The 17,884-nt window shown below is 46.7% G+C and overlaps 2 protein-coding genes across 5 annotated transcripts in view; one reads left to right on the top strand and one right to left on the bottom strand.

Moving 5' to 3' along the window:
• Window positions 1-1,549: 1,549 nt before the first annotated feature.
• On the top strand, window positions 1,550-14,233 carry OAZ3 (ornithine decarboxylase antizyme 3). Its single transcript, XM_054973599.1, is given in 6 exon segments — window positions 1,550-1,584; window positions 5,748-5,808; window positions 5,810-5,881; window positions 7,827-8,002; window positions 10,362-10,447; window positions 14,025-14,233. Coding segments are annotated over 6 exon segments (624 nt in total). The 5' UTR covers window positions 1,550-1,564.
• Window positions 14,234-16,088: 1,855 nt separating this feature from the next.
• Window positions 16,089-17,884, bottom strand: part of TDRKH (tudor and KH domain containing) — a 30,255-nt gene continuing 28,459 nt past the window's right edge. For all 4 annotated transcript variants that reach the window (XM_054973220.1, XM_054973142.1, XM_054973303.1 and 1 more), the window contains one exon: window positions 16,089-17,256. The gene's annotated coding sequence lies outside the window, so the exon portion shown is untranslated. The remainder of the gene's footprint in view (window positions 17,257-17,884) is intronic.

Below are 17,884 nucleotides of genomic sequence, written 5' to 3'. Positions count from 1 at the left end.
GGAAATCTTAACGGTCAAAATATCTGAATACAGACTTACCTGTTTCCTCTGCCTATAATAGACATTTAACAGTACAATCCTAAAAAGAGTTAGACCAGCCTAAGTCCATTGAAAATCAATGCGTGTAGACATGAGTAACTCTGTTTAGGATTACACTGCAAATAATCTCAGTTAAGAGACACCTTGAAAATAGGCACAGTGCCTTCGCCTCACACCATCTTTTTTTAAAAAACCCTTTAGATTAAAAAAATAATAAAGTTACTTAATTTACTTCTAAAAATTACTTTATTTCTAGCCCTTCATTCCCACTGAGACTCGAGGCAGATTACGTAGTAAATCGATACCACAATAAGACTAGGAGTCTTTTATGCAATATTTGGCCTTCCAAGCATAGAAAAGCAGGGATGCGATGAAATCTAGCTTAATGTAAAACAGCCAATTCAATAAAATGCAGTTTAGGTGGCAGTGGAAACCTTGCCCAGGAAGGGGAAGAAGGCTCCTGAGAATGTGCAGAGTGCCCTCAGGAAAGAATATTCTTCTTTTCTCGCAGGAAGAAAAACAGCTGCAATTATGGAGCGGGGGGGGGGGCTGCTCTTGCTATGGTTGTTTGCCATGGAGGGGCTAACAAGTAAGACGACAGCCAAGAAAATGTAGAAGCAGCCCACAAAAGGCATTCTGCATGTGCTCAGAGGAACACTCTTCCAGAAAAAGGTGACACATTTTGTCTGAGACTGCAATGATGCAGATTTGACAGTGTGCTTCTTTTTAAAAAAAATCAGATTGTGTCCAGCCTACAAAGCAAGGACACGGTGGTCTTCAAGAGTAATGATTTTTGCTTGTTTTCAGCCCTCCGATTCAATGAAGGGACTGTACATCATTAACGATACCAATTAATCAGTTCCAGCTTGCACTTTGTACCATCTTTTAGACTGTCGATATACGCACACACCCTGTCTAGTCTCACTGAATTTTGCACAGCAACTGCATGAGAGCACAGTATAAATAATAAATGTTATTCGTCATTATTCGGCCTAACATACTGGTCTGAAAGTGGTTTCATTGCCACGGCTGTGCTTCAAAGAAACCTGAGAACGCACTCCAAACTCTCGGGTGCCAGAAATCACAAGGGCCTTACAGGCAGTGAATTCCCAAAGTTCTTTCCTTGGGAGTTGACTTTAATAAACAGGTTTGAAACTGCATTAAATCTGCAGTGTAGACATAACTGCCCAGATCAGGAAGACAGTAACTATGACCAGGGTCTGTTTACGTGGCCAAGAGGACACACATCCTGTCATAATGCTGCTTGTTGCACATCATCGTTGTCATGGGAGACCAAGACATGTCATAATGGATCCTCTCAGGTACTGGGCAGGGGCTGGAGTTCAGGCTCACTTTGCCAAGGGGAGGCATTGGCCGAGTAAACGTTGCGGATCCAAGACCACGCAAATATACTCTCCCTTCCTGGGCCAAGAGGGGGAAGATACAGAACTGCCTTTATCCATTCTGTTACCCCTTCCGTTATTTCAACTATCTCTACAAGTGCCGCCTTAAACACCGGCGGAAAATGACACCCTTTGACAGGAGGTAATTATTAAAATATTTATATTCCAATTTCTTCAAACTAGGTAACTAGCCAGGTAGGAAACAAGTGGACGATTTCATTTGTGAAGCCAAGCACGGCTGGTTTATGCATGCCAACTGCCTCTGTTTCTCCTGGACAATCCAGATTTTGGATTTATCTAATCACTGTCCCCTAGGGTTTCCAACTCTGGGTTGAGAAATTCCTGGAGATTAGAGGTGGAGGGTGGGGTTTGAGGAGGGGACAGGACAGGAGGGACCTCATTGGGTATTATGCCATAGAGCCCACCCTCCAAAGCAGCCATTTTCTCCGGTGATACAGATTTCTGTAGTCTGGGGATTGGTTGTAATTCCAGGAGATCTCCAGCCCCTACGTGGGGGTTGTCAACCCTGTTTTGTGCTGTTCCCCTAGAACTGAGCTCTGGTCCTTGGCCCCAGAAGGCTCTGCCTGGCCTCCTCCAAGTTATTCCAGGAGTTGACAACTTCAGAGCTGTTCATTCCCCCCCACCCCACCAAAGTGCAAGACCGACAGTCAGTAACTGCCACTGATGCAGCCAGACCCTGCCCGGTATTAAAAGACTTAAATGGGCACATTGGGCATAGTTCATCTATAGGGCAGGGAGCTGGTGCAGGACGGCTCAGCATTGTTCCTGTGGGTTCAGTCAGACTTAATTCCCTTTCTGCTGACTGCTGATGGAGTCACAAAATACTTCGCAGTAGGGTGCAGACATGCTGGCCAGGTGAGGTTCTGAAGAAGCAACGGCTGGCTCCGCGGGCTGAGATCAGCTCTCTCTCTCTCGGGTCCTGGGTGCAGAATTGCTCTCCAGTCCCTTGCTAGTGGGGGTGTCCCTGCGGAAATCACCGCCCACGGCGAGTTTGCTTGAGACCCTCCTGGTCCCCTGGCGGGCTTGCATGCTTTCCTCTGGTGTGGTGGATCCAGCTATCTGCTGCGGTCGTTTTAACTGCGTTATCAGAGATGAACAGCACCTGCGCTGGACCCTTCCACTGTGGCGTCAGCGGTTCCTTTTTCCACGACTTCACGAGGACCCGGTCTCCCGGTTGGAACAAGTGCACCTGAAGGATAGCATGGCCCAAGGCCACAGAGGCAGAAACAAACTCTTAGGCTGGGTTTCTCAACCTGTGTTATGAATAGGGTTAACAAGTCTGTGTTGGAAAATTCCTGGAGATTTGGGGTGGTGCCTGGGGAAGAGGGGTTTTGGGGAGGGGAGGGACTTTAGCAAGGCATAAATGCCATAATGTCAGGATCTTCTATCATTTTGGCGGGCCTGTAAGATGGAGACGTTCCACCAGGCGTATGGTTGAGGCCAGCATGAGATCCTCACTGAGCCTCCCACCAGCCTCCCATGAAGTGTGGGGTTATACAGTGTCCACCGGCTGGCTGCCCAACATATGGGTACAGCACGGGGCTATGTAGTGCCCATTCGTTTGCTAACCCAAGTATGGGTTGCAGCAGGGCTTTTTTTCAGTGGGAATGCGGTGGAACGGAGTTCTGGCACCTCTTGAAAATACTCGGCAATAGTGCATGAAAATAATATTATTTCAAAGACTCCCATGTGTTTCTTCCTCTTTTCCCTCTTGAGAGTTCCGCCACCTCTTTTCCCAGAAAAAAAACCTCTGGGTTGCAGGAATCTGGAACTGACCCCATCTTGGGACAGTTATTATCTGTTTGTTGATTTTATGATGAACTGTTGTTTTATGAATTGTTTTAATATTTGTATTATATTTTTATAACTGTTGTACCTCGCCCAGAGCCTGCTTGTGGGAAGGGCGAGTTAGAAATGTAAATAATAATAATAATAATAATAATAATAATAATAATAATAATAATAATAATTCTGAGAGCTCCAAGTCTCACCTGGAGGCTGGCAAACCCCCCCCCCGCACTTTTGCCTGGGATAGAGGAGGGCCAAAGTGGGGACAGTTGAAAATGTTACGTGAAAGGCTAGGATTGCCCTATAAGTTTCAGCTCTCATCCTGTCACTGTGCCTCTAGAAGTTAGATCTAAGTTAAACTTAGGTTAAACTAAGATAAATTAAGGTAACATGATACAAAGATAAAACACAGAGGAAATGATTGATTAAAAATTATTGATACTAAAGTTTGGGTATAAGCAACTAAGGAGAGGGAATGAGAGCCAGGGCTTTTTTTCAAGGGGAATGCAGGGGAACGGAGTTCCGGAACCTCTTGAAAATGGTCACATGGCTGGTGGCCCCGCCCCCTGATCTCCAGACAGAGGGGAGTTGAGATTGCCCTCCGCACACCACACAGAAGGCAATCTCAACTCCCCTCTGTCTGGAGATCAGGGGGCGGGGCCACCAGCCATGTGACCATTTTCTCCAAGGACAGCCCACTGAGTTCCATCACCACTTTTCCCAGAAAAAAAAGCCCTGATGAGAGCTATTATATAATTTAGTTGTGTTGTTATTTTCTCTGAATATATCTTTCTATTAGCCTGGTTCAGATTCAAATGCAGCGCTTGTAAAAGTTCTTATGCACATTCTATTGTTATATCTTTTTAAATAAAATTTTAATTTTTTAAAAGATTTTTTTTAAAAATAGAAGTTGGATCTCTTTCTCTCTAGTACCCATGCACGTAATTTCACACACACACACACACTCATGTTCTTCTAACAGAATCTTCCACCAAAAGATGACGCAGCATGGAATGGGGGCAGGTCACAAATCGGATCCTGGCACAATCTGGTCACTCCTGAGTGGAATCCGGTGGGGCTGCTGATGGGAGCAATTTAGTCTTTGGCAGGCAAAGCTGGCCAGTTTTTTTTCAGGTCCCTAATACTGGCTGCTTTAAGAGTTTTACAGGTTGTTTTAATGAAATAGGAGACAGTTAGGAACCACTTCTGATGCCAGCCTGGCACTGGGCACCATTCCACTGCACAAATGCTTCCTAGAGCAGGTACAGAACCCCAAATTTGCTCCTGAAAGCATGCTTAAGAGAGCCTCCCCTCCAGCTCAGATACAACTTTTAAATGATGTGAATTGCTGTGGGAGGGGGGGAAACCCCAGACAAAATCCCTTTCTCCAAATGTGCAAATATGCTTCACCGGGCCTTGTGGTTAAAATCACCTTTCCTTGAGAAAGACTTCACATGCTCCCTTCTCCAAAGAACCACAGCTTCCCTCCATTTCTTCTGAAAAAAAATAGGTCTGCAGTATATTGGAGGAAAACCCTGCCCTCTCCCCATATCTCAAATCCCCATGTTCGTGCCGTATTCTGGCATGCTTGGATCCAGGGGTCATTTTGTAGAGAAAGAGCTGGAGGAACTCATTAGCATAACTCATTAGCATAACCCATTAACGTGCCACACCCCTTGTCATCACCGGAAGTGTGTCATTAGCATAACTGATTTGCGTATGCCACACCCCCTGACATCACCTATCCTGGCTGTTTTGGACCCAATCCTGGCCATTCAGGGCCAAAATTGGGCCCAAAATGGCAAAAAGGGGCCCAAAATGGTCAGGATCGGGCCTCTGCTGAGTGGAAAACTGATCCAGCACCTGTCAGAGGCCCAATCCGGGCTGTTTCGGCCCCAATCCAGGCTGAAACGGGCCCAAAATGGCTGAGTCAGGTGGGCGGGGCCACCTGACATGTGACCTCTTTGGGGAACTGCCAGAACTGCGTTCCTGCACGTTCTCCCTCGAAATGAGCCCTGCTCAGATCGCTACAAGAGATCATGAGGAACACGCACAGCCTACTGTGGCAAGTGAAGGCTGACATTTGCTTATGCCAACACAAACCATGGCATTGTTAATACCAGCTCCCAGCAAGTGGTGGTTGCTGAGAAGGAAATGTTTACTACAGAAAATACATATGGTTTAAAAAAATCACCTCAGGGAGTTATTTTACTACATCCGAAATGGAATGCTCAGTTGTGTTTCTCATTGTACATTCCGATTTAGGTCACTAGTGTGTTTTCCAAACCTCAATTTTCGACTTTCCTCTCAGATAAGCGATAAAATGGCCGCTCAGCCGCTAAGACGGAAGGTCCACTCCTGTCAAGGCTAATTACGTCAAGCGTCTTCCTGCTGCTCCCTTCTGTTCAAATTGCAGTAGGCCACAATCTGCCTCCTGGAAAGAAGTTAGGCTTAAAATATTCATCTTTTCTTTCTCTCCCTTCTTTTTTGCAAAAGCTCACCCCTTACCCAATGTGAGCGCTTGAGTCTCAGGCCCCGTCACTGCCCGCAGTGTTCCTGAGTTCGAGGGCGGTTGCCCAACCGCAAGAACTACCGAAGGAGACAGTGCAAGCCTAAAAGAGGTATACAAGGTGAGTAGCTTTTTGGTAGGGTTGCCAGATACCCCTCACCTCCCATCGGGAGGGTGGAGTCACTGGCACTGTGTGCACTGCACGAGGTCCTCGTGATGACATCACTTCCAGAAGTGACATCACCACACTGGCCGCACGAGCACTCTTGTGCTCCGCACAGGGCTGATTTGGCCCCAAACGAAGCATGGGAACATTCCTGTGGGTGGCGCAACAACGTCACTTCTGGGAGTGAGTCTCCGTGCCAGTTGGGTGCGCTCCTGAGGTGCCTGCCGGTGGCAGCAATTGACAGACGAGGGAGCAAATCCGTGGGAGTTTGCCCGCCACTGGTGGGTACTTGGAAACCCTACTTCTTGGCCACGCTACCAGTTATGAACAAAAACATGGCTGTGTTTATTCAAACCAAAGTCCATGTCCATTTGAAAAGCCACTTCTACTGCGTGTCATGGTGCTAGGTGCTGTACAGACGTGACACAGTTCCAATTATCATCTACAGCAGAAACACTGGGAAGGGATAAAGACATGGTTGGGGATGGCAGGTGTGTTGTAGAGATGGGAAAGTGAACATCTGGAATAAAATGGAGGAGCTGGAAGTTGTGGTTAGTCAGGGATGTTAAATAGGAGAAGAGGAAAGGCCAGAAGAGGCTGCTGAAGACATAGACGGGCAGAAGCAGAACATGGAGGCAGAGAAGGAATCGGTGGGAGGATGAAAGGGGGCCAGATTTTTAATATTAAAAAAGAAAAGGGCAGTGCATCTTAGCCAATAATCAGATAGCTCAATTGATGGTTCAAAGGGTTGATTGGTTAGAAAAGTGTTCCTGATTAAATTTGGTGGATTTTAAAAAAAATTGTTTTAAACTAAAAGCATTTGGAAAAACTCCATGAGACAGGAGCTATCTTAGTAGAGGCATCCCTCCTTTTCGCTTACGCCCAATGAGGAATGCCTCTTCTAAGAGGCACGCTGTCACATCTAATGACAATCAAATGCCTTTTCTCTTCAGAACTATCATTGTTTTAGCGTGCAAATACATGCAGATTTGAGCAACGAAGTAAAACTTTATAAATTTAAACAGCTAAGATTGCTTTAATTAAGCAGAGGCCTAAAGGGACAATGGACCTAACTAGGATCCAGGTCTGGAGAAAAGTGGCATCCAAGGGGCAGAGACAGGCCTTGCACCCCGTGTGTCAGGGAATGGTGTCAGACTTGCCTTACTGTCTTCTCGTTTAGTCTAGAGTGGAACTAAATTAGTTCTAGGCACAGCTTGGTGGAATCTGAAACGTGCCATTGATCTGAGAGGACATAGAGCCAAACTACACGAGATGAATTAGTCGTGAACAACACGTGAACGGACTTACATGTGACTCCCCGTTGCTTTCCTGTACACTTGCCAGCGTGGCCATACTGCACTTGATCCTGTGTTCCTGCTGGCATGGGTTTCCTCAGTGCATGCTTAAACTGTCCCCTGTAACCGTACCCTGTCCCCTATTGCCTTTCTGTGCGGGAAGAGGGAAGCAGAAACAATATGGAATCACCACTCTGCACCAGTGACTCGATGATATGGTCCGCAGACACTCCCGCAATACTACCACACATATAGCAGACTGGAGCTACAGGACATGTGTTCACCTTGATCAAAATGGACATGGGCAGGAAGGAACAGACACAATTCTAGACACTCGCACAGACTCGTGTATTTCGTCTCGTCTAGTTCAGCTTCTGGACTCATTGGGCAGAGCAGTAAAAAGGTTGGCTGGCTGGCAATCCTAAAGGATACCAGGAGATGGAGCCAGGAAGGCAGAAGGGGAGATGAAGGACGTAGCAGAGACACTGAAAATGAGTGCTAGGTGGTGAGGTGGGTGTTCTTTCCTCTGCCACTGACTCCCTATATAGCCTTCAGTACATCTCTTAGCTGCAGTCCCCCTTCTTTGAGTCTTATATCTTCAACAGGCCGGGAATCTCACCGTTCTTGCTGGGGATCGTGAGCTTCCTGACAGCCCAGTTCAATTGGACTTCTATTTCAAGAGCAGTAGTCAGGGTACAACTCACTGGCACGGCTTACTGCAAGGGCACACGCTCTTCCTTGACACACCTCACCAGGTCCTGGAACGCTGCAGCCGTGAAAGGTAAGCAAACTGCAGCAAACTCTTGTGCCTGTGTGTCTCTCTGCCTGATTTGGGAAAAACTTAGATCAGGAAAGCGGCACATGGTGCAGGGCACACAGCTATCCTTTCCCCAGTCAATTCCTGGAGAAAATCAAAACATCTCAGATCTCCCACCTAACGTGCAAGAAGTCCAATGGCACCTTAAAAAATAACAAAATTTATTCTCACATGAGCTTTCATGAGTCAGAACTTACTTCTTCAGCTGCTATGGCACTGAAATCATTTTGGAGATTTTTTTCAACCATGATAACTGAAGGGTGGGGGAGAAGGAGGAATTGGAATAGAGAGAGACTGGGCATGAGTCTCTGTGTAGAGAGGTCAGAGGTTCTCGACATTCATGGGTTGAAGGAAAAAACAAAGTAAGATGAACTCACTTAATCAAGGATGTAGTTTAAATAACATCAGGAAACGGTGTAGACATGTTAAGAACCACTGATTTAAGTCTCTAAAAAGTGAACAATTAAAAATTAATTAATTAATAAAAGTGGATCTTGAACAATTAAAAAGCAATCCAAGTACCTGTTTAGGCCAGGGTGAGATATAGTGCTGAATGAAATCTAATTCAGGATTTTAACACTGGAAATTCCCTTTGAAGGGTTTTTCTTCTTTTTTGGTAGAACAATGACTTTCATTTCTGCAACTGTAAGGCCAGGAAGATTAAAATATCTCCACACTGTTTTCTGTTTCATTGTTGGCACAAAATGGCATATGTAAAATTATATGATGACCAAGTGGATGAGGCTAGCAGAGTGCAGGTGGTACTGGGTCCTATGAAACTATACCAATAATGCATCTGACGAATAGAGTTGTGGTGCTCAAAAGCTTATGCTACAATAAAGTTGGTTAGTCTTCAAGGTGCTACTGGACTCTTTACTATTTTGCTACTACAGACTAACACGGCTGACTCCTCTGGATCTATAACCAATAATGCAGGCACGCTCCCGGCTTTCTGCAAACGATGCAAAACCAAATTATTCAAAAAGGCTTTTTACTCAGATAGGAGGGCTCTATTGTAGGGAGGGAGTCTCAGATGCTCCACTAATGAGTTAGGGACCAGAGACTTCACCATTATAGACCACTATGTTGTATTGGATTCCTGCTAATGGTATGTCTTTGTGAACTTTTATCTGTTTACTCTATAGCATGGGTTATGGAAATGTTCTTGCTATTGACTGTACTAATCTCACACTGTGTAGTCCGCCTTGAGTCTCAGTGAGAAAGGTGGATTACAAACAAACAAACAAACAAACAAACAAACAAACAAACAAACAAACAAACAAACAAACAAACAAACAAACAAAAACCTGGTTGTTGTGGGTTTTCCGGGCTGTATTGCCGTGGTCTTGGCATTGTAGTTCCTGACGTTTCGCCAGCAGCTGTGGCTGGCATCTTCAGAGGTGTAGCACCAAAAGACAGAGATCTCTCAGTGTCACAGTGTGGAAAAGATGTAGGTCATTTGTATCTACTCAGGAGGGGTGGGGTTGAGCTGAGTCATCCTGTAAGAGTTTCCCAGGGTGTGGAATGCTAATGGCGGGAGGCTTCCCTGTATCCTGAGGAGGTTCTTTTGCATATGGATTGGTACTTGATGTGCTAATCTTCTCTGCAGGGCTATTGTCAAGGATAGAATGTTTTGTTAGCCTGGTGTTTTTCAGAACTGGCAACCATGCTCGGTTCATTCTTAAGGTTTCTTCTTTCCTGTTGAAGTTTTGCTTATGCTTGTGAATTTCAATGGCTTCCCTGTGCAGTCTGACAAAGTAGTTGGAAGTGTTGTCCAGTATTTTGGTGTCCTGGAATAAGATACTGTGCCCTGTTTGCGTTAGGCTATGTTCAGCCACTGCTGATTTTTCAGGTTGTCCAAGTCTGCAGTGTTTTTCATGTTCTTTTATTCTTGTCTGGATGCTACGCTTTGTGGTCCCGATGTAAACTTGTCCACAGCTGCAGGGTATACGGTATACTCCTGCAGAGGTGAGGGGGTCTCTACTGTCTTTTGCTGATCGTAGCATCTGTTGTATTTTTCGGGTGGGTCTGAATACTGCTTGAAGCAAAAACCTGTTACAAGCAAAACAGGGCAGCCCCTATGTGAGAGTCAAAGAACACAAATCTGACACGAGAAGTCATAATGTTCAGATACCAGAGGGTGAAAATTTTGTTTGTTTTAAAGGTGCTGCTGGACTTTGATTTATTTTGCTACAACAGCCCAACACAGCTGTCCCTCAAGACTTAAAAGCAGGCTTTTGAGATACCTAGTTGGGAGTATAGGGGTATGCATTTCCTAATGAAAACCCCTTGTTCTCTCCCTTGCGGCTGTTTGTGTTTGCAGCCTGACAGCAACACTAGAATACGTGGAAGAAGAAACAGAAGTGAACCAGGTGTTTGTCAGCTTCCACAAATGTCGATCTGACCGTGGTAAGAGCACCATGCCAGGCCCCAACCCCTGGTTTTCTTGTTTTGCAGCAGATTCTAAATAATCAGAACTAGTAAAGGAAAATGGCAAAATTATCAAGAGCTTTATTTATGAAGAGAAGTACTGTCTCTCCCCAGAAAAGACTGAAACCCTTTAGGGAAAAAGGTAATTAAGTCTTGTAACTTAAGTGATTTTAGAAAACAGCAGGAGTCCAGGAGCATCTATAAGACTAATAAAATTTGTGGTAGGGTATGAGCTTTTATGAGTCACAGCTCACTTCTTCAGGTATCTCACAAAAACTCATATCCAACCACAAATTTTGTTAGTCTTACAGGTGCTACCGGACTCTTGCTCTTTACTGTTACAGACAAACACAGTTACCCATCTTGATCTATCTCAAGTGATCTTAAAAAGGAAGAGGAAATCTAGCATGAACCAAGGGAGCTATGGAGGGCGGCGACTGTAGGCCAGCCTGAGATTTCTCCATTAATAACACTGTTCATAAGAAATACATGAGTAAAACAGTTGAAACTGGTAAACTGCATTCCTGACAGTGGCTGCCATCTGCTTCTCCAGCAGGATGCCTCGGACCAGTAGCACCCCCAAGCTATGGATCTGCTCCTTCAGAGAGAGCACGTCCCCCTCCAGAACCGGGGACGTCTTTAATCCTGGGCCAGTCCTACTGGTCACCAGTGGCAATTTCTGTCTTGTTGGCTCAGTTTATTAGCCCAAAACATCCTCAAGGCACCAGTTCAGGGTTTCTACAGCCTCCCTGGGATCTGCTGGAAGTCTGAGAGAGGTCAACCACACGACAACGGCCCACCCCAAATCTCCCGATGACCTTACCCAATAGTTTCACGTAGATGTTCAACAGCAGGCAGGATAAGACGGAATGCTGCAGGACGTCAGGTGCTCAGACCCCTGCAGCTGAAGCTGTTGTAGTGATTCTGACTGTGGTTGTCACGGGGGTGGGAAACAGAACGGGAAGCAGTTGTTGATTCCTGCTGTAATCGCTCCCTAGTCTGGGAACCTGCCTGGCCTGGAGAAGTCTATGAATCCCACGGCCTGTTTTCCTGCTTGCCGAGTTCGAAGACTGTTAGAAGGGGGGCGGGGAATTAGGAGTAGCCGTGGGCAGGGCTTTTTTCCTGGGAAAAGAGGTGGTGGAACTCAGTGGTGGAACTCAAGACCGCACAATGACGTCACTTTGGGTTAGCTGGAACAAGGGGGAGTTTTTAAAGTTTAAATTGCCCTCAGCGAAAATGGTCACATGGCCCCACCCCCTGATCTCCAGACAGAGGGGAGTTTAGATTGCCCTCTGCGCAGCCCTATCCCGGCATCATCTGAAACCTAACTTCTAGTTAGGACGAAACCCACCACAAAATGGTACCTCCCAGTCCTGAGCCCAAGAGGAAACCAAAACCGATGGTACCAAAAGCTGCGGTCCAGAGAATTCTTCCTATCTATTGTCTGCTGCAAATCGTCCACCAGAGCTGATCAAGGCTGCTTCATTCCCACATGTACAATGCAAAACTGAATTATTCAAAAGGACTTTTTACTCAGATAGGAGGGCTCAAAGAGATGCTTGAGTTAGGGACCATAGTCTTCATCACTATATTGCCGTACATTTTATCTGCTGCTTTAAATACGTACTCCTATGTACCACCAGTGCTCCATGTTGTCTAATGTTAGTCCTAGAATTATGTTCTGCTTCAGTATTTTTTCCACTCTGTATTGGATTCATGCTAATACTATGTCTATTTATCCTATGGCATTGTTTATGGAAATATCCTTGATGCAGTATTGAAATGTACTTGTCGCCGATTGTACTAATCTCATATTGTGTAATCCGCCTTGAGTCTCAGGGAGAAAAGCGGACTATAAATGTCATGAATAAACAAATAAATAAATAGGAACCATAGACTTCCCCACTATGCCGCCTTACATCCTATCTGTTGCTTTGTTTTCCTATGTACTACCTATTTCTTTAGGTATGGCCCTATTGAGTAGTTTGATGTTGTCGAATGTCCTAGAATTTATGCTTTGTTTCAGCCTTTCAGCTCTGTACCGGATTTTTGCTAATGTGATGTTTTTGTACATGTGCATTTCTTTACCCTATGGCATTGTTTATTGAAATGTCCTTGATGTTGGTTGTACTAATCTCACACTATGTAATCCGCCTGGACTCTCGGGCATCAGTGGGTTGTACTTTAAAGTCCTTTAAAGCCCTAAATGGACTTGGACCAGCATACCTGTGGGACCACCTCTCCCCATATGTAACCCGGAGAGCACTAAGATCGGCAAATAACATCTTACTGGTGGTTCCTGGCCCCAGGGAGGTCCGGTTGGCCTCGACCAGGGCCAAGGCATTTTCAGTCCTGGCCCCAATCTGTTGGAGGACTCCTGGGCCCGCCGAGACCTTATATCTTTTTGGCGGGCCTGTAAGGCAGAGACGTTCCGCCAGGCATGCAGTTGAGGCTAATCTTTGTTTCAGGAGCCTTCCTACTGGTCTCCCGTCGGGGGAGGGGGTGAAAAAATCATCTGCCCCCCTACAAGCACAGTCAGTGGAATATTAACCTTAGCCTTACCCCCCCCCTCTCTTGTTAACACTATGATTGGGGAAATTGGAGGGGGCCGCCATCTGAGATGCTGTTCCATGTGTTTTGTGGTTTGGATTTTTAAATGTATTTATATGTTTTAATTTTATTTATTTATTTATTTATTTATTTATTTATTTAATTACATTTTTAGACCGCCCTCCCCGTCAGGGCTCAGGGCGGTTTGACAACAAATTAAAAACAGTAAAAACATTATAAAAACATTAAAACATCGTATAAAAAACCATTAAAATTGGCGGGTGTAGAATATTAAATATTAAAATGCAGCATTGTCCTGCATGGGTGGTGGACGGTCTTCAATGGTATGGGTGGCAAGTGGACAGCCTAGCCCCCACCAAATGCCCGGTGGAACATCTCCGTCTTGCAGGCCTGGCGGAAAGATAACAAATCCTGCCGGGCCTTAGTTTCCTCAGACAGAGTGTTCCACCAGGTCAGAGCCAGAACTGAGAAGGCCCTGGCTCTGGTAGAGGCCAGGCGGACCTCCCTGGGGCCAGGGACCATCAGCAAGTTCTTAGTGGCTGATCTAAGCGACCTCCGGGGAACATATGGGGAGAGGCGGTCCCGAAGGTATGCTGGGCCCAATCCGCATAGGGCTTTATAGGTCAACACCAAAACCTTGAACCGGACCCGGTACTCAACCGGTAACCAGTGCAGCTGACGGAGGATAGGTGTTACATGAGCCATAACTGGTGCTCCGGCAACCACCTGTGCAGCTGCATTCTGAACCAGCTGCAGTTTCCGGATCAAGCCCAAGGGAAGCCCTGCGTAGAGCGAGTTGCAGTAGTCTAATCTGGAGGTGACCGTTGCCTGGATCACTGTTGTGAGGTCATGTGCAGTGAGCATTTTATTGTACCCTGCCCTGAACCCGTTTGCAAGGAGGGCGGGCTAAAAATCAAATCAATAAACAAATAAATAACCCACCTATACACAACCCAGGTTCTAACTGTGTCTCCCCACTCCACAGGTAACCTGCTGCGGGCGTTCAGCTACTTGGGCTTCGAACTCGTTCGACCGGATCATCCTGCCCTTCCACCCTGGAGGGATGTCGTTTTCATGGTTTACCCCCTGGAAAGGGAATTTGGCCCCCAAACAGCACAAGAGCTGCCCAAGCCGAGGGCACCAAATGTAGGGGAGGGGGCTGCACTTGTGGGGAGCATCCCCAACCCAACTTGATGGGGAATGAAGGCGAGGAAACTCTCCGGCTGCTGCTCCATCCCATGGCATTAAAGCAAGTGTGAACGTCAAGTGCCTCCTGAGTGGATTGTGTGAGGGCAGAATAAGGGTGAGGGACCGGGCACGTTCTGGCTTAGAAGCAGAGGAGGGGTCTGCGGCTCCAATATGCCCTTCCCTAATCGTGGATATCTGGACATCTTGTTGTCATAGGGTCAGCATGATTACAGCAGTCAGTGTTGAAGTTGGACCAGGGAGATCTGGTTCAAAACTCTGCCCTTTCACTAGCAAGCTACCATCCTTCACATGTATGTATTATGTGCCATCAAGTTGCCTGCAACCTATGGCGATCCTATGAATGAAAAACCTCCAAAACATCATTAACAGACTCTCTAAGATCTTGCAAATTGGAGGATGTGGCTTCTTTTACTGTCATCTCGCTTTGGGTCTTCCTCTTTTCTGGCTGCCTTCCACTCATATGAAGCTGTCTCATTCTGAGTCAGACCATTGGTCCGTCAAGGCCAGTATTGTCTACTCTGACTGGCAGCAGCTCTTCAGGATCTTAGCTCAGTCTTTCGCATCACCAACTTCCTGGTTGCTTTAAACGAGAGATGCCGATTATTGAACCTGGCACCTTCTGCTTGCAAAGGCTCTGCCACTGAGCCAGTTTGGTGTAGTGGCTAATAGCGGCAGGGCTCTAATCTGGAGAGCCGGGTTTGATTCCCCACTCCTCCACTTGAAGCCAGCTGGGCAATCTTGGGTCAGTCACAGCTCTCTCAGAGCTCTCTCAGCCCCACCCACCTCACAGGGTGTCATGAGGATAGTAACTCACTTTGTAAACCACTCTGAGTGTAGCATTAAGTTGTCTTGAAGGGCGGTATATAAATCAAATGTTATTGCTAGTATTATTATGGCCCCTCCCCTCCTCAGCCTAAGCCGCACCCCGTAGGGCTGTCTTCAAGACACAGCATTAAAGCTTGAAGGTTGCCCCCCCCGTTTTATGCTCCGTGGGTATGATGTGGGTGGGGAGTGACGAGGAAGGCATTTCCCCTTTCAGGAAAATCCCATCACCAGCAGCTCAATTTGGGATGGAGGTAAAGAAACACCGCCTGGAGTTTGATTTTTCCCATTCGTCGTTTACCCATTTTTCTGATGCCTGGAGGAAAGTTACACTCCGTGGAATGGGGAATGCCTCTACTGCATGGGGACGGAGGGACCACCGGGCCTCCCTCTCAGCAGCTTGGCACCCCCTCCCCTTTGCTCAGCCTTGAATCGAACGTGACCACAATCCCTGCAACTTCTCTGTGATCTCAGGCTGATATACTCAAGAGAGGCATGGACAGCTTGCTCTATGTAAACTTCTCTGTTCAACACAAAAGGATGGGAAGGAACAAATGCTAAGGGAAGACTGGTTGCCCCTTCCATTCCTGCTGCTAAACTAGACAGGGCTATGGCATGGGGAGGGGGTAACCCAAGGATGCTTGTTCAGCAGGCCATTCTGATCTCCCCTGGGTAGGGAAGCCCTGGGACTTCTGTAGCTGCCAACTTGGATGGCACAGCTCTAAGGTCCACACCATGAAATGCTTTTTCATGCCTGCTAAATAAGCCATCTGCGGTTCAGACGTGCTTGCAAAGCATTATCCCCATTTCACACACCCTGCTTCAAGCATACTACAGGAGGCAAAGAAGCCAGTGGCCGTTAAGAGGCGTTGGAGCAACCAGCTACTGCTAACTCTCTTTGAGTTCTGCCACTCGTCCAGCTGTTTTAACCCCCTGCAAAAAAAAACAAAAACTCCAGAAGTGGGATTCCAAATAAACCTTTATTTAAGAAAAAATAACATATGACATGTTGCTTATACATTCAGAACAGAACAAGAGGGCAGTAACCAAAGATTCTACTTCCCTCCTCAAACAGGTTCCCCCCACAATAAAACTAGGATATGATTTGCAATGGCTTAAGAATTGGCAAGGGAACTCCTCCCCTCTTCACGCAAACGGCCCTATGCTTGGGAGGAGGTCTTAATACATTCGTTTTGCTACACGTCTATCCACATACTGTAGTGTTACAGCCCAAGGCTTAAGCTCAGAAGTAATGATAGCATTAAGCTACTCCCCACGTGGTGTTTTGGGTAAGAGCACACCATGAAACCAAACAGCGGACTGACGCGCATGCTGCAAAATCACATGATCATATCAGGCCAGACTGTACCCTTCACGACCTCGTGTGCGAGATGGCCGGTATGAGTATTTCCCCAATGTTGTCTGTGCAGGAAAGTTCAATGCTAGCCACATCAGGGAACATTGCTAACCTAGAGACAGCCCTGCTGGTAGGCTCATTTACTCTGTGCAAAAAAGGAGGGGGGGGAATCAGCATTTAATGGGAGAAGCAGTGAAACACGCTATGGCCTCACCTGCAGCAGTACAGCCCAGTAAAGATGCCACAGGAAGTTGCAACATGTGCGCATTGGCTTTTAGAAATCCCAGCGCCCAGGTTTTCACAGGAAATCCTCAAATTGCCCCCTCCGTGCAGAGAACGTGGCAAACAGACTAAGTGCAACCCATTTTTCCTCCCTAAACAGGGCAAGCGGACTGAGCCGCACCTCTTAAGAACAGAGGAAAGAAAAGGACATTCAAAGACTCAAAACTTGCACAAGTCCCGGCATCGGGAGACTTGACGATTAAAGCTAGGTGCCTATACTCAAAGCCCCAAGAATGAGAGGGGATTCACCCTGACCCACCCCTCACAACTCAAAGGGAGCTTAACAGGTCACGCATGCAGCTCTGTTTTAGGCAGCCTCCCACCAAGGGAGGTCACGCTGTGCGCCACAACGAAAGCCCGCTTGCCAGCGCTGGAGAGAGGGGTCTGCCGTAAGCGTCTTCTGCCTCTGCTCCGGTTACCCCCCAGCATCTGTAGCGGTATTCCAGTAATCGTTGAGGTGCTGCATTGAGCTGCAACGCTGCGGCGATGGTGCTACAGGAACAGCCAGTCGCCCCCTGCTGCCGCTTGCTTCCTCTGTGCAGGCAGGCTGGAACCAAGAACAGCATCCATTTAGGAGTGGGGAAATGGCCAGAAGTCAGCGGCTACAGAATCAGGTCCTACAAAACCGTATGACTTGACCACAATACCTGTCGGAGCAGCTCTCCCAGCCTCATTCTACCTGGACACTATTCTCAGCCTCTGGGTGCCATCCCCTTGAGAGGTCTGGCGGGTGACAACTAGAGGGAGAGCTTTTTCGGTGGTGGCCCCTGTCTTTGGAACAATCTCTCTGTTGCAATCCACCTGGCGCCAAAGCTGCCATCTTTTCGGCGCCAGGTTAAGACAGTCCTCTTTACAGAGGCCTTTAAATATCTTCTTGGTTATTCAGGGGCCTGTTATGTTTAGATTGGTGCCTCTATCAATGGTTCTACCGTTTTAATGTCCTCATGTTATTATATATTAATTTTTTATTTTAATGGCTATTTATTGCATTGTACTGTTTTATACTTGCTGTAAACCTTCCAGACAGCTTTGACTATGGGCACTATAGGGATGAAATAGTAACAATAATTTTTGTAATAGCTTGTAAGCTGCTTCCACGCGGGGGATACTGCAGCCAATGATGCGAACAGGCGAAAGTGGCATCCATGACCCCTTCCCATTCCGATTGCTTTTGC

This window comes from Eublepharis macularius, chromosome 1, assembly GCF_028583425.1.
Source record: "Eublepharis macularius isolate TG4126 chromosome 1, MPM_Emac_v1.0, whole genome shotgun sequence".
NCBI lineage: Eukaryota > Metazoa > Chordata > Lepidosauria > Squamata > Eublepharidae > Eublepharis > Eublepharis macularius.
Note: the sequence above shows the minus strand (reverse complement) of the source record. Positions and strands in the feature narration are given on the sequence as shown.